We start from the raw sequence: 14787 nt of genomic DNA, 5'->3' as shown, positions 1-14787 counted from the left end.
GTTATTGAGCCGCTGAGCCAGTAACTTCCCTAATGGGAGATGTGCAACCCCCTAGGGTTCATTTACGACAATGCAATGTAGATGCATGTTCATCTTTGTTTGTATATAGACCGATTTCCGGTAGTTTTCTCTTGAGATGCGGTTGTTAAATATGTCCCAATTATCTCGATTGCACACTCCTGTCTCCGTCGTATGGCTCTCTCTATGTATAGTTCTGACATTAGGATCCTTGTTTATGAATTATGGAGTCACCCTCTTCTATGTATAAACCAATGTAAAATATAAAGTCCCTAATATCATCATAAGCTAAATGGACTAGATTGTTAAAAGTCAGAGGCCGCATAAGCGGCCCACTGTGTTTGTAACTACACACGAGGGAGGCAACAGCTAATTCTGCTCCAGGGCTCCAGTGAAGGATTATCGCAAAAACACATGCACTTAGATGTAGTCAAGGGTATGTTATATGTCGACTGAAATATGTTGAATAATACACTACAAAGTATACTAAACAGCATGTAATAACGGATTTTTTGGAGTCTTTTACAGAGGTGTCAAAAGTAAATTGTAATAATGTCTAATCTCTTCATACATGGAAATGAAGCCATATTTATGTCTTTCCTTTCCTCTTGTAGTTCTCCCTGTGGAATCATCTATGTCTTTCCATGACAATTGCTTTTTGTGATGAGACTCAGAAAGAATTGTAGGCAATGAGCGATGTCATTCCTAAGCGCTGTATTCTTCCATGTTCTCATGGTTCGTACATGGATTGATGAAGGCGACAATGACTGGGAACCAGTCCGAATTGTAATCTCGAGTCATGATTTCAGGATCCTCGAACTTGTGTGGTGGAATAGTTGGTAGAGGCGTCAAACTGCATCAATGTCAAACTGCATCAATTCCGTAGGAGTCCTGAATTCTTGGCATGTAGAAAATGTAAGAGTGACACGTTGCAGAAGAAGCAACAACATATGCATGGAATCAATTAGGATTTAGCGTTGAACAAAGTCCATCACAAATCCAAAGGCATGTTAATTATGGTGAATTAACTTGGATTTTCAACAAAATATAAATCAACAAATGCCCAACGATAGAATGATACACAGCAAAGCACAGCGCAATCGAAGAGATACACGGAAAGCGAAGAAGCTCGTAAATCGTACATAGAAAAAGGTGCTACAGGCTAGGTTCATCCTACCACCAAGACTCAAGATCCCAAAGCCCCGAGGCTTGAACGCTTAATCTCGAATGCTCGAGATCCCTCAATCAACCCATCAGAGAACTTGGTCACAGCCACCCACGCCGGACTGAACTGTCTCACCTCATCGAGAGCGGGGATGAGGCCGATTCGGTTATTATCGCTCCATAGGCAGGTGATGCGACCTGTGATAGAGGACTCGTCGCCCTCATCGGTCTCAGACGAGTCGTTCTTTGAGAAATCGACATCAACAGTCCACTTGTTGTCCCATGTACGACTCCACAGTTGGATCCGGTTCAGACCATCTGGGGATGGGTTTAGGAAGCGGTGATCCGGAGCGGAAGAGCCAATCACACTGAAGTTTGTAATGTAGTTGCCGTCCATGTTGATACGGCAATTACGTGTGTTTTGGCCTGATACTTCGAATCGGACAGAGGAACTGTCCGGTTGAGGGTGGGAAATGCTGAAAGAAATCCAGTCCGGCGACAGCTCAGAAGCCTCAATCAGAGAGTCGGAATCCTCGTTTGAAATGGATAGAGAATCGGCATTGGCGACAACATGTGGAACTGGTGCACTCCAAGAGCATCGCTGGACTTCGTTTTTGCCTCGGAGAATCCATTCACATGTATCATCTTGGCCTGCTGCGCCGGGGAGTCCGTAGGTAACATCCTTGACAAACGGAGGCATACCAGTCAGTGAAGCAGTAGAGATCCCGTTGTCGAGATCGACCTCTTGCAGGAAGAACAGCTTCAGGCGGTTGGAGTCTGCGAACGGGAAGGCGACAAGGTTGTAGATCATGGTTCCAATGAAAACAAAGAGTAGGAAGATAGGTAGGTGGTATGTGTAGCGGTGGATAAATGGCAGGATAGGCGCAAAGAGGAGTGCAGTAAGAATAGAAATAAAGAGATAGACAATGAGCTGGGGACTACCATCCTGACCGGTCTGGCTGAGAGCGCTGGTAATCAGAAGAGCCAGCGGTACGATCAGCATGAGAATTACGGGAGCTGTGATAAGTAGCTGCAGCAGCCACGTCCATCGTGGCAACACACCACTCCACCCCTGCTCGTGTGCATACACATTTGGATCTTTCTCTTCATCCTCTTCGTCTAGTTCATCAGATGCGCGGTCCGCCCCAACGCGGACATAGTTGGCAAAGGTAGGGCGGTGTGGGCCATGCAAGAGTGATGTTGACTCAGTCGGGTCCTCTTCAGCATCATCGTCCTGGTGCTCATCGCCTGATGCAGCAAGCCGGCTTCCCTGGGTACTAGGCCGTCGTGACTCAGCTAATCTGCCGACATACTCTGTCTTCGTTGGCAGAGAGAACAATTCCAGATAGGAAATCCATGTGGCCAAGAAGGTACCGGCAAAGTAAAAGAACATGAAATAGCCACCAGCGAGCCCTTCCTCGTTCTCATAAACGGTGCCAACTACCATGAGAGACCAAGTAAGAACGAACATCCAAGTCCAGGTATAGACTCGATGGAAGGCTGATGGACGTGCAAAGTCTGCGACGCGAGATACAAACCAAGCCAAGAAGACCCAAGCTGAGATCATCATACTCCATACGGCGTATGAACTGCTATGGGCAATCAAAGGGTTGACTTTCGTCACCATGTAAGCCAATCCAACAGTCACTGCTGTAGGGATTGAGATCAAGAACGGGAACCTGAAGAAACCCCGCAAACCACGCAACGGAATGTTGTCGTCGTTGATCTCAGAATACGCCGATGAACGGAAAAGATACATCTTGTCGGCCCTTGAAAGAATGATACTGGTGACAAGTAATGTCAATGGCGCCACAATCAGCAGAGTGACAGACAATGCAAAGAGCGTGTGCAGACGGAACACGGCAAAAGCACTCCCAAACAGATCGAACCAAACAGCCCGAGTACCTGAGCCGCTAGGCACAGTTCCATCGTCGCGGAGATGTCCGTCGAACCGATCAGTGGTGTCAGAGACAAGCTCCTCTGTCGTAGCAACAGCAGTAGAGAGCATATGCCAAAGCGAGTCGATACTGGTGTGGCGGGCATCATCCTGATCGGTGTGATAACGAGCCCTGGGCTCAAAGAAAGCGACATCCAGACCGCGCAGGCCCAAGATACCGTCCAGAACAACATAATCCGTCTGGCTGCTAACAAGACCCTTTTCGAACCCGTTGGCACTCAACACCGAGCCGAATGGATGCTGTGATTTCGCATACGCCTGGGTGACCTCCGTATCCGAGCTGCGGAACAATGTAGCGCGACCTCCAGCACCTGCACCCTCCAGGTTCAGGAATGTGTGCGCAAAGCGCGCCATCGGGTGCTGGCTGTATGCGCGTGCACCGTTCAGATAGTCCTCCTCGCCATTGTTGAAGAGAACCACCAATCCGCGGCGCGGCGCATGGCCCGGTGTCAGGAAGTATTTCACCAGCTGGAGACACGTCACCACACCAACTCCATCGTCTGTCGCTCCGTACCCGGTCGAAACACTGTCGTAGTGCGCATTGACAAGGACACCTCCCTTGCCAACGGGCATTCGGCCGGGAGTCTCCCACCAATTCTGTTTACTATCTTCCGAGCCGCGAATGTAGACGAGGATGTTGGTGCCTTCAAAGTAAACGCCGACACTTTTATCGATGAAAGTCAGGTTGGACACCAGGTCGTCGAAAACAAAAACATCGGGCTTCTCCTTCGCGTCGCGGTATTCCTCGGTGGATGGGGCGGATTGCTTGATCGCGTCGATGCGTTCGAGCAACCACGAGCGGACCTCGTCATTCTGGTGCGAATTGTAGGGGTGGTAGCCTTTTGTCAAGCTTTGGAGATCTTGCCATGCCTCTGTGAGGTTAAGGCCATTGGGGCTCGTCTGAGGCGCGGATGGGACGTTGAGGTGAATCACCAGCAATGGGATAATCAAGGCGAGGTACACGGCCGTGGTGATGATTGTCACCGGCCACGGCGTGAATGCCAGAGGGTTTCTGGCCTTGTAGGTAGCCATACCCTGTGCTGTTTCAAGCTGAGAGGGAATGGGTGGAGTGGAGGTTGAAGTTGGAGTCGAATTAAGGCAAATGCGGGGGGAACTTATGATACCGTCATTACGGTACATAACTTTACGCACGTACATTTATGCACAAAGTCCTGCTACACCAACACAAATGCAGTCATTGAGCTGGAGAATTGAGTGACAGAAATGAGAATTGCTTAAATTCTATGCGATTACACATTGACAAAAAAATAATAATCCAAGTCCGTAACCGCTAGCGTACTTAATGCATTTCCCAGAATAACACAGAATGAAGGATAAGGTGACCTTTGCTCATATGAGTAGAAATATGTCTGCCTGTTCGATCCTGCTAGGGACCGCAGATAAAAGAAAACAGGGAATTGAATAAAAGGAAGAAATTCGAGGGCCTGGGCGTATTTTCGACTGCAAAGAAAGGGGGTATCGTATCAAGTATTCAAAGGCCCAACGTCGATATAATCATCGTCTCCGTCGTTGATGACAGTTGCGTTCATCAGCCCAGTCATCTGGCCTTCATCTTCGTCCAGTTCTTCGTCGTCATCGTACATCGTAGCTTCGGCCTCTGGGTGGAATTGTGGTTCACTTCGGTTCAAGTGGTCCCGAAGTCGATTGACACCGTCACCGCTGAATACACAGAAAACATCCCGTTGTTGTTGCGTGAACTCTGGGGGAGCTTCTCGGCAGAATGTAGTGAGATTTTCTCGCAGGAACTCTTGGACGCCGGTCAAACTCAAATGAGTCAGGCGTGGGCAGCTATTCAGCAAAGCATGAATACCCTAAGCCGTAATGTCAGTATTGCATATTGTGTGTACCAGGACTTTTCACCGAGACTCACCTTCATTCTCAACTGAACGCAATAACTTAGGTGCACACGCTCTAGACTGCTGACGGAAGGATGGTGGCCCATCTTGGGCCGTGCCAACGCTAGTATACTCTGATCGGTGATAGCCTGGCATTTAACTAGCCCGATTCTTCGGAGCTTAGGCAGGGTTGCCAATTGCTGTACACTACGGTCCGTTAGGAGGTTGCAGCAGGCCAGGTCGATGTATCGAATGCGGTTGCAGGACTTGACCAGGTTCATCACGGCCGAGTCCGAAATGTTCGAACAGTGTCCCAGGTGCACGTAGTGGAGATTCTTTCCTAGCCTGCAAATGGCCATCACGGATCGGTCTGTGATAAATCGGCATTTGGCCAGTACCAGATTCCGCAAACGAGGAGCTGCACGCACGATTCGCTCCACTGCATCGTCTCTGACGTTCTCACATGCGGTGAGGTCGAGGATGCGAAGACTATCAAAGGTCATTTGAGGAGGTAACGACATGAAAGCATTGTCGTCAATTTCAGTGCAGTGTGCGAGCCTCAGTTCTCGGAGATACCGCAGTGTCGTGAGCAACGGAGTCACTGATATGCTAGTGACAAGTTTGCAGTCATGCAAGTCGATCTCCAGTATAGACGGGCAGTTCTCGGCAAAGGACTGAATGGCCCGGTCTGAGACATTGGAAACCCCGTTGAGTTTCAACTATTATACAATTAGCGGTTGGGTTCCACACAAAACCCCGCATATAATCCACATACCCTTTTGATTTGACGACACTTTTGTGATACAATGAGCAAAGCGTCGTCGGTGACTTTTGAACATCCCGTGATGTTCAGGCCTTGCAGACGGGGACAGTCCCTAGACACCGTGGCAAGCGTGTGGTCTGTAAGGTGTCGCAGTTCTGAAACATCCAGCGCTTGCAGATGCCGGTTCCCCTCTACCAAGTCCGAAACGCCCTTATCCGTCAAGTTCTTGCAGCTTGTCAACGTCAACCGTTCAATCCGCTTGCACTGGTTGAAAGAGAGGATAGTCCCATCGCTGACATCATCTGACAGGGCAGATAGATTCAGTCTCTTGATAAGGTCTGCGTAGTTGAAAAGACTATCCGGTTTCCCCAACGATGTAGTCACGCTTCTCACGTTGGCCCAGGTGTTGCAAGTCGGCCGATGCCACAGTATCCCTACTGAGTTCGCAGCCCATCCTCGGCATACCAGCATGGAATTGAGCATATCTGAGGGCGCAACCAATTTCGAGAAAATCGCGATTAGAATCTCGGGCGGGAGGCGGCCGATCGGCGGCAGTGGCTCAGATAGTTCACTTGACAGGCGAGAATCGCGGAAGTTGGCCACACCGATAGAGGATTGCGAGTCGTTGGCCTGGGCCATGAAGAAATCGGTGTCATCATCGGCGGCACGTTCGGGTGACGTCGATCCAGAGGTTTCGGAAGGGGCTGCACTTGAGCATCGACCGGCTTCTCGTAGCCGATGCATCCTGGTCGGAGTAGGTTCGCTTTTCGAAGTTCGCTTCAATATATTTTTCGGGTGTCGATATGGTTGAAATCTCATAACTTCAGGGAACTCTGCATGGGCGGTGCATGTGAGACTGGAACAGGCAAGTCCGGTCCACAGATGCAGCCAGTCTTTAATCAGTCAACAGCCCTAAAACCTTTTTGTTTTGTCTGAAGACTGGTAGATGAATGTAATTTTCCGGAAATATCTGCAGGAAGGTGGGTGCACGAGGGGTGTAAGCGGTGGTTTCGCGGCGCGTATTAGGGTGGCAAGGGAGAGGTGGACAAGGGCAGATCGTTCAGAATGAAGTTGAACAAATCTAGATCATGGCCCCAAGCACCCCTTGGGTCAGATGCAAATGCGTAACCAAGAAAATCAATGCAAGTAAATGTGAAGGGATAAAAGCGGCAATGGAGGGGGGGATGAGGCAATGGGGCCGGGTTTCACAGTGCTGCGGAGTCAGTGCCAAGCACTGCTTATCGTTTGATAAGATGGGAGATGGATCTCTAGATTGTATCCATAGTGCTTTTGGTTATGAAATTTGAATGTGAACCTTTTCTACAAGAGAAGATGAGAATTAAAGTGACTTGTTGAACTAGGTGAAGAAAAGGAGGATTCAAGGTCGTTTGATGTGACCTCGTGCTCGATCTACAAGATCCACTCCATGCGGGAATACTGAACATCTGACCTCATTGGAATGTAGGGAAGCCCGGATTTCTTCCAGAATCTCTCCCACACATGTATTCAAAGTGATCTAAGAGGTATGTCTATCTTAGTCGTTGTCTGTGTCTAAGCTTTTCCCGAACCCTTCACCCAGTCACGTAAGACATTCTTCCGGATTTTGCCAGTGCTGGTCTTGGGCAGTTCAGTAACCACTTCCACTTCTCGAGGAACCATAAACTTGCTGATTCCACTAGTACTTCGAGCCCAGTCAATCACATCTGAGCCTTGTAGGCTCTTACCCTCCTTCACTGTAACAAAGGCTTTGGGTCGTTCGCCCCAATGGGAGTCGGGAACAGAAACAACACCAGCCTCCAAAATGTCAGGATGCATGACTAGCATAGACTCAAGTGCAACAGAGGAGATATTTTCACCACCTAATCATTGTTAGCAATCTAGTCTCTTGGCAATTGAGCCGCTCACCACACATACCGCTGATGATAATATCCTTCGCGCGATCAAGAATCTGAATCGCTCCATCGGGATGCCAGACAGCCAAGTCTCCGGAGTGCAAAACACCTCCTGCGAATAGTTTCCGGGTTGCCTCGGAGTCCTTGTAGTATCCTCGGGCACAGATATTTCCAACAAAAACAATCTCGCCAATCTCCTTGCCATCCTTACTAACATCGGTGATTGTCCCTTCAGGCACTTCGGTCTTGATGACCCGACCTGGAAGACTTGTAATAAAGCCGTGACCTTGGCGGGCCATCTTCTGGTATTTGTCCTTGAGAGGAAGCGTGTCCCATTCTGGCAAATAGTAGCCCTTGGTGATTGGGCCATATGTCTCCGTCATTCCATAGACATGTACAGGATGCAAGTTTAAGTCGGTCATTTGCTCGAAGAGAAGGGGCGTGGGTGGGCTCGCTGCCACCGTGACGCGGACAGGCTCAGCCAGTTTCTCTGCTTCTTTCGCGTTGCAGAGCAAGGTGTTTACAGTCGGTGCAGCATTGAAATGGGTGATGTGCTCCTCTTTCAATAGCCTCCAGATCTCGGGATAGTCTATCTTGCGTAGGCAATAATGGGTTCCGCGAACGGCTGTGACCGCCCATGGAAATGTCCAGCCTATAATAAATAGGTATGTTAGTCATGCCGATCGATTTCAGATCACCCAAATGAAGAAGATGCACGAACCCATAGCGTGAAACATAGGTAGTGTCCATAGATAACGAGCACGTCCGCGGTCATAGTTCAGACCAGATTCAATGACGTTTCCCAACGTTGCCAGATAGCAGCCCCGATGACTGAACTCAACGCCCTTGGGACGGGCTGTAGTTCCACTGGTATATGCCAACGCAAGTGTGGACTCTTCATTGGCAGCTTGACTCTCGAGTCCTTCCCAACCCTGAGAACCTGTATCGATGTCGTGTCTAAGGCCTTCCAAAACAGCCTCATCGAAGGGACCCGTCAGCTCACCCTCAGTTGCATCAGTATCGGTATCTACGATAATAGGGATGTGGGGGTATTGGGATCGATAGTTCTCCAAAAGTGGAACATATTCCTCGTCAACAATGATCACTTCTGCGTCAGCATGATCAAATATATAAGCAATGTCTTCTTGTTTCAGACGATAGTTGACAGCTGCAGATATATTAGTTTAATTGACATCTCTCCTCGGAAGACAATTAGGTTACCGATGTTAACAGCGCCAGCTGCGGCGATTCCAAAAATCGACTCAAGGAACGCTGGGGTATTCGGGCAGAGTATCCCCACTCTGCCGAATCCATGTTTCTTGAGGTAGTAAGCCAAACCCCTCGCTCGGTCTGCAGTCTCGCCATAGCTCCTGCGAAGAATCTTGTTGTTGGCGGTTACATGGTAGATTGCCTCAGCCTGCGTGGTTCTTGGTTAGACCATTGAAGTATTACCTAGGTACCACTTGCAATGAGCTTACATTGGGCTCAACGGCAGCAGCACGCGGAAGAAAGAAAGTCGGGGATAGTGTATGGGTATTAACACGGTGTTCAACCGGCGGTGTTGAACCTGTGAAATGACCAAGCAGGCCAGACAATCGAGACTTTGAACCAGACATACTACACGGGGGGTGTAGATTGGACAAATAAGTGTGTGTTATCAGCAGAGGTATGTCAATGTCGAGGGGTGAAGAGGTAATGGTTGGATTATGCAGAAAAACTGCAGAAATATTGCAGAGAAGTGAATTACTCCAAGTTGGAGAAAATGCGGGGATACCGGTACTACCTTAGGCGGTTAACCTAGGCTATGCCAATCATAAGCGGGGGGTTCGGGTATTAGTTCTGGGGTATCCGGACTAACGGATTTCAATATGAGCTCAATTTTCGGGAATACCTTGATCTACATTGCACCCTCGCTTCAATGGATTATCCATACATAGATTGGTCTGTGACTGTGTGGGGACAAAAACGGTGGGTACCGAGTCACCCCAGAATCATCCAATTTGGACGGAATTTAAGTGGATGGTGTCAATTCATATTATAATAGGTTTTGATTTAATATGGATATAGGGCAGCGTGGGGATACATGTAGGCAAGATACATTATGTATGTGTGGGAAAATGTACTACATACGGTTCGAAAGACCATACGATATAGGCTACCAAGTGAAAAAGGTAATAGGTCAAAGTATTTTTTGATCATAAGAATCATGTTGAACTCTTGAAAATTGTTTCTTTGGATTAAACCGCCACGGCGCGAGTCAACGGCCAGCTATTTTGAACCTTTAATCCCAATCGACTCCGTTTTTTCGACTTTTGAAAATTCCGAAGACCCCAGTCCCCGAGCCGTCATGTGCGTCACAGACAGTGGTATTCATGAGTTAGGGAACCGGGCCGCAGAAAAAGGTCGGTCGGCTTGCCGTTCAAATTCGCTGAAAGAAAACCGTCCGCGATTCCATCCCAGAACCATCGCTCGACACAACAACCAGCCGCGCTAAAGGTATCTAGTAGCCATACTGAGCAAGCTGGGTCTTGGTCTTGCTGTCCACGTTCGCTCCCTGCTCGGCCTTGGCAAGGACACGGCGAGCGGCCTTCTTGCGCTCGTAGTAAGCCTTGCTCTTGACCTTTCTGCGCTCCTCGAGTCTATAAAATTGTTAGAATATGTCGATTGACCCAGTAAATCACACTCAGGTGATAAGATCAGAGATTGTACATACCGAGAAACAACATCCTGGTACTTCCAGCCAACCTCGTGGCTGAGACGGCCAACGGTGCAGTACTTGCGGCCGGGGCGGAGACGCAGGACACGGAGAGCCTGGGGGACAACGACACGCTTCTTCTTGTCGTAGGGAGGGGGAACACCCTCGAAGACCTTAAGGCGCTCCAGAGCGGCGGCACCACGGGCGGTCTTGTGGGGCATCATACCGCGGATGGCCTTGTAGAGGATGCGGGAAGGAGCGCGGAAGTGGAAGGGACCACCACGGGTGGGGTTGAAACGAGTCATCTTGCGAAGGTAGGCGTGGTACTTGACTGTACGGCGGAATTTCGAGTCAGCTTTCTGATACCCCAAGTTGCAGTGCACTTCCTCCAAAAATCGGCCAAATGCCATATAAAATAACCGCCAGTGGTTTCGATTTTCGGGTGTTGTAGGTCGTTTCTTTCCTCCTCACTGATCCACACAGTTCCCAATATCACACAGAACGCAAAGGAAATATATTCGAGAAGGGGTTGAACGTACGCTTCGCGCGGAAGAACTCGCCGGAGATGTTGAGGGCCTCACATCTCACAACGACGATCTTCTGACCGTTGAGCAGCTGCTTGGCGACAGTGCTGGCCAGACGACCGAGGAGGTGTCCTTTGCCGTCGATGACGACCTATTTCCAAACAATTCAAGTCAGCGAAAGATTCGATATGCACACTTTGGAGGCGAGAGTGGCGGCACTCAAGTCGTTGGGTATAAACGCACCACTGATTCGAAGGAGGACATCCTGGTGATCTAATGTCCCGTGGGATGGATGTTGTCGGCGGTTGTTGTCGTGGGTGTCAAGTCGACGCACACAACGAAGTCGGATGGCTCGATGAGAATGGGCTAAGCGAGGGTCCGCTCACTTTGTGTTAATGGCGAGGGTCGCAGCCCTAAGCCTGACCAATCACGGGTCATATATGTCACGTGCTTTGTCTCTCCCAGATCCGCTCAGTATCGTATTACGTAATACTTTTATTTCTCACTGTGCGTGATGGTGGTTCTCTTTTCTGTGTGCCGTTAGGGCATCGGCTTAGGGCTTATATACTCTGTTCTAGAAGTAAGATCGACTGATTATCTTGAAAGTTGGAAGGGAGGGAATAGAAGCCTTTGGTATAACTCTAATGTTCGGTACAAACTCTTTATATTATACTGACGAATACAACTACAAACATTTCCCCTTTTACTTCCATATAAACATGTGTCTTGTTGTAAAGAAGTCTGTCTTATCGTCTACCTTGATACCAGATCTATGATCTAGCCAACTTCAGGTGGAAACATTGGGTCCGATGACTAATATATCCAAGAACCCGTCTATCCCGGGAGGTCATTGTTTTTCCCCCAAAGGAACTTACTTCTTGCAGAAATAACAAAGGCCAACGAGCCTTCCCACTGGGCCTCATGTCCCACCCATCCTATTCGATTGCAATCCTATCGCACACCAACGTTTCAACTTGATTTTCCATTTAAATATTGAGCCAAGGGTTCTCTCTATGATCGAGTCATGCGACAAAAGACGCGTTTTGTTTGCGTGTCTGATACACACGGATACACGCCCTCCGAAGCGGGCTTCAAACTACCAGCAGGGGATGTCCTGATTCACGCCGGCGACTTGACAAATAATGGAAGCCTAAAAGAGCTCCGCAGGACAATGGATTGGATCTGCAAGGCCGACTTTGAAATCAAAATCATAGTTGGTGGTCAGTCTTTCGACTTGTTCATGCGCCCGATCCACACTTGTTTTATCCCGGGCATTTATATAACCTATATCTTCGCTGCTCAACAAAATGCACCATTTCATTAGAATGACGAGGTCAACACAGAGCCCCTAACCTTTTGAACAGGGAACCACGATGTCACCTTGGACCCAGCATTCTACGAAAAGCATGGACAAAGCTTTCACGGCCAGCACCTCGAAGATTCACATCACTGCCTAAAACTCGTCATGGAGTCGCCTTCGGTAGTTCTACTTTGCCACGAGCCTGCCCTAATTCGCTTGACGCGAGCGGACGGACCAAACACAGTATTTAAAATATTTGGGTCCCCGTACTCACAATCCCAAGGGAACTGGGCATTCGGATATGAATCAAGTGATGCTGCTGCACTGTGGGGTCAAATACCAATCGACACGGACATCATCGTCACGCATACGCCACCACGATCCCACTGCGACCAGAAACCGAACGGAATGTTCGTTGGGTGCGTTGCGCTCCGTAGTGCACTGAGCCTCATTAGGCCGCACTTGGCTGTTTGTGGACATGTGCATGAAGGACGAGGGTACGAACGAGTTCGCTGGCGAGGCAAGCTTACCAACACAGAGACAGAAACAGAAACACAGCCTGATTCAGGTTCAGTTGATCATGTCACTCGAGGCATTCTGCCACCCGTGGGCGGCAAGAAACAGAGCCTAGTCGATTTGACTGGCAAACGGGATAAACGACTAGACAACGAGGGGTTTTCGCACCCTGGGCAAAGACAGCATGATCTGGCAAAGACTCAACCGATATCATCAGCCTCACCGGGGCCAGAGTCATCTGCTGGGGTCCCTAAAAAGGCAAGTCCACAAAACTCGTCCAGCGCTCACCCGTCCCTGGGTTCGGGTAGCCCTGGCTCGAGTAGCCGTGGTTTTGATTACGCCTTGAAAACACTAAGAAAGGAGACCTGCATTGTCAACGCCGCTGTCGTGTCCACTAGCTGGCCGCACCAGGGGGGCAAACGGTTCAATTCGCCGATTGTGGTCGATCTTGAACTTCCCGTGTGGCAGGACAACCACGCGGTTGCGAACGGGTGAATGTGTTTCCCCATGGAATTAAGCAACTTTTGGAAATTACCATTTATTCCGCCCCATGGATCGTAACGGCAATATTTCCTTTGCTTTGGCCGTGCATGGTGGCTTGATGCCAGATTTACCATCTCCCTGGGACATATAGTGAGCTTGTGGGCTTTGGCCCTGTTGGCGCCAGTGGTTGGACGCCTTGATGCTTCATGACTTTTAACATTGGTCGGCTAGTGACTTGATGCATGATCCTAGTGCTGTCAGAATGTCTACGCTTACATCATTTCTTCAACCGTGCGCCACATTTGCCTCTAGTTTGATAGGTAAAACCCGTCAGACTGTCAATGTAACTCTAGCATAAGCTCCATACGCCGTCCTGTAGGGATACTTGTAACAGATTTGAATATTCACCAGATTAATGGAAAGAAGATAATAAGAAATTACGACGATTCGCTCTCCTTCTCTCAAACTGTACAAACACCGGGCTACCCCTCTTGTCTCATGTATACCCCGCATGCAATGTACAAACCCATCTGACCGATCGCAATCACATCAAGCCACACGCGCCTGTGATATCACAACTTGAGTTCTCGATTATCATCACCGTAAGTTCCCAAGCGGTACGATGTACACAAGTCATCTGCAATGGGGATCTCCCCAAAACTCAAAACTTCCAGAAACCGCAGCGCTTCCAAACGACCTGTTACTGGCCAGAGTTTAGCCCACAAGGAGCACCAAAACTTGAGCCAACCAATACATGGCTCATCCCACCCTCTCTTCGGTACCCGATGTGACCATGCGCGGCCGATCATGTATTAGTCATGGGAGGTTGGGAGTTTGTGTTTGTGTTCAGTTCTTCAGCAAGGATCTGGGACTGGAACACACTCGCGCACACACCACCCTCGTGGGAAACACATGCTTCTCGCAAGGGTTGCTGCTTATTCCGACACACTCCTTTCTAGAAGGCGTTTAGTGGCTGGGCGAAAAGGTCTGGCCGCACCTACTATGTACTCCGTACAACATAAGTACTATGTAATAGTAGAGATTACTATTGCAGAGGGTAATACTAGACATTATTATTGCAGGCAGCCTGCATTGCATCTGCATTCCTGTTTACCGGGTAGCAAGCCTAGGTACCACCGTTTCGAGCCAGCCACGGTATCTGCAGTGCATTTTCAGTACGTACTAGTAGTCTATGTACAGCTATTGCCATTTGTAACTCGGTTACCTAGTTATCTGACCTGCTCCGACCTTTCGGTGTTACTATTATTCTAACTATACTCCAAAACATCCACTTTCCCCTCTGGCTTCCAACGTCCAATCCTGAATTCACCGACCCCGGTCCCTAGTGGGGTTGCGTGACTGTCAAGGAAGAGGGGTATCTGTAGATCACGGTTTTAAGCGCATAAGGTTACAACCCTGTGTTTCGGAGGGAGGCTTTGTGTGACCTCGCGAGCACTGCTGATGGGATCGGAGGATTATGGATTCGGCTGGTGCAGTCTGGTTGGAAAGAGCGAGAATGGTCCAGTGCTATCATTTGCCTGGGGATAGATCGACCACTCCCAGACCGAGAAATGGTATAGCACAATCGCAATCACTATCACACAGAAAACTGTCAAGTG

General features: G+C 49.1%; 5 protein-coding genes across 5 annotated transcripts; 1 reads left to right on the top strand and 4 right to left on the bottom strand.

Moving 5' to 3' along the window:
• Positions 1-1204: 1204 nt before the first annotated feature.
• Positions 1205-4171, bottom strand: N7455_002845 (M28 family metallopeptidase; the record flags this gene model as incomplete). Its single annotated transcript, XM_040955205.2, has 1 exon — positions 1205-4171. One exon carries the CDS (start codon positions 4169-4171, stop codon positions 1205-1207), a length of 2967 nt encoding a protein of 988 aa, XP_040814503.2.
• A 184-nt stretch (positions 4172-4355) lies between these two features.
• Positions 4356-6876, bottom strand: N7455_002844 (putative ubiquitin ligase complex F-box protein GRR1). The gene is made up of 3 exons (XM_040955252.2): positions 5771-6876; positions 5031-5714; positions 4356-4971 (listed from the first exon to the last, which is right to left on the bottom strand). The coding sequence occupies exons 1-3, from the start codon at positions 6575-6577 to the stop codon at positions 4624-4626; spliced, it is 1839 nt and encodes a 612-aa protein (XP_040814289.2). The 5' UTR covers positions 6578-6876; the 3' UTR covers positions 4356-4623.
• A 433-nt stretch (positions 6877-7309) lies between these two features.
• N7455_002843 (putative AMP-binding domain protein) lies at positions 7310-9266 on the bottom strand (the record flags this gene model as incomplete). Its single annotated transcript, XM_040955210.2, has 5 exons — positions 7310-7617; positions 7673-8302; positions 8372-8818; positions 8872-9067; positions 9129-9266. The coding sequence occupies 5 exons, from the start codon at positions 9264-9266 to the stop codon at positions 7310-7312; spliced, it is 1719 nt and encodes a 572-aa protein (XP_040814440.2).
• Positions 9267-10150: 884 nt separating this feature from the next.
• N7455_002842 (60S ribosomal protein uL13) lies at positions 10151-11133 on the bottom strand (the record flags this gene model as incomplete). Its single annotated transcript, XM_040955097.1, has 4 exons — positions 10151-10289; positions 10364-10676; positions 10885-11020; positions 11113-11133. The coding sequence occupies 4 exons, from the start codon at positions 11131-11133 to the stop codon at positions 10151-10153; spliced, it is 609 nt and encodes a 202-aa protein (XP_040814322.1).
• Positions 11134-11739: 606 nt separating this feature from the next.
• On the top strand, positions 11740-13575 carry N7455_002841 (metallophosphatase domain-containing protein). The gene is made up of 2 exons (XM_040955139.2): positions 11740-12089; positions 12234-13575. Exons 1-2 carry the CDS (start codon positions 11894-11896, stop codon positions 13178-13180), a joined length of 1143 nt encoding a protein of 380 aa, XP_040814486.2. The 5' UTR covers positions 11740-11893; the 3' UTR covers positions 13181-13575.
• The last annotated feature ends 1212 nt before the right edge of the window (positions 13576-14787 follow it).

The sequence above is a fragment of the Penicillium solitum genome (assembly GCF_028829755.1).
Source record: "Penicillium solitum strain IBT 25940 chromosome Unknown utg000001l_segment0_segment0, whole genome shotgun sequence".
NCBI lineage: Eukaryota > Fungi > Ascomycota > Eurotiomycetes > Eurotiales > Aspergillaceae > Penicillium > Penicillium solitum.
Note: the sequence above shows the minus strand (reverse complement) of the source record. Positions and strands in the feature narration are given on the sequence as shown.

Coding starts and splice junctions, on each gene's coding strand:
- N7455_002844 (XM_040955252.2), bottom strand. CDS start 6,577: ATGAGATTTCAACCATATCGACACCCGAAAAATATATTGAAGCGAACT. Junction 5,715..5,770: donor AGTGTCGTCAAATCAAAAGG/GTATGTGGATTA, acceptor ATTGTATAATAG/TTGAAACTCAACGGGGTTTC. Junction 4,972..5,030: donor GCGTTCAGTTGAGAATGAAG/GTGAGTCTCGGT, acceptor ATTACGGCTTAG/GGTATTCATGCTTTGCTGAA.
- N7455_002841 (XM_040955139.2), top strand. CDS start 11,894: ATGCGACAAAAGACGCGTTTTGTTTGCGTGTCTGATACACACGGATAC. Junction 12,090..12,233: donor AATCAAAATCATAGTTGGTG/GTCAGTCTTTCG, acceptor CCTTTTGAACAG/GGAACCACGATGTCACCTTG.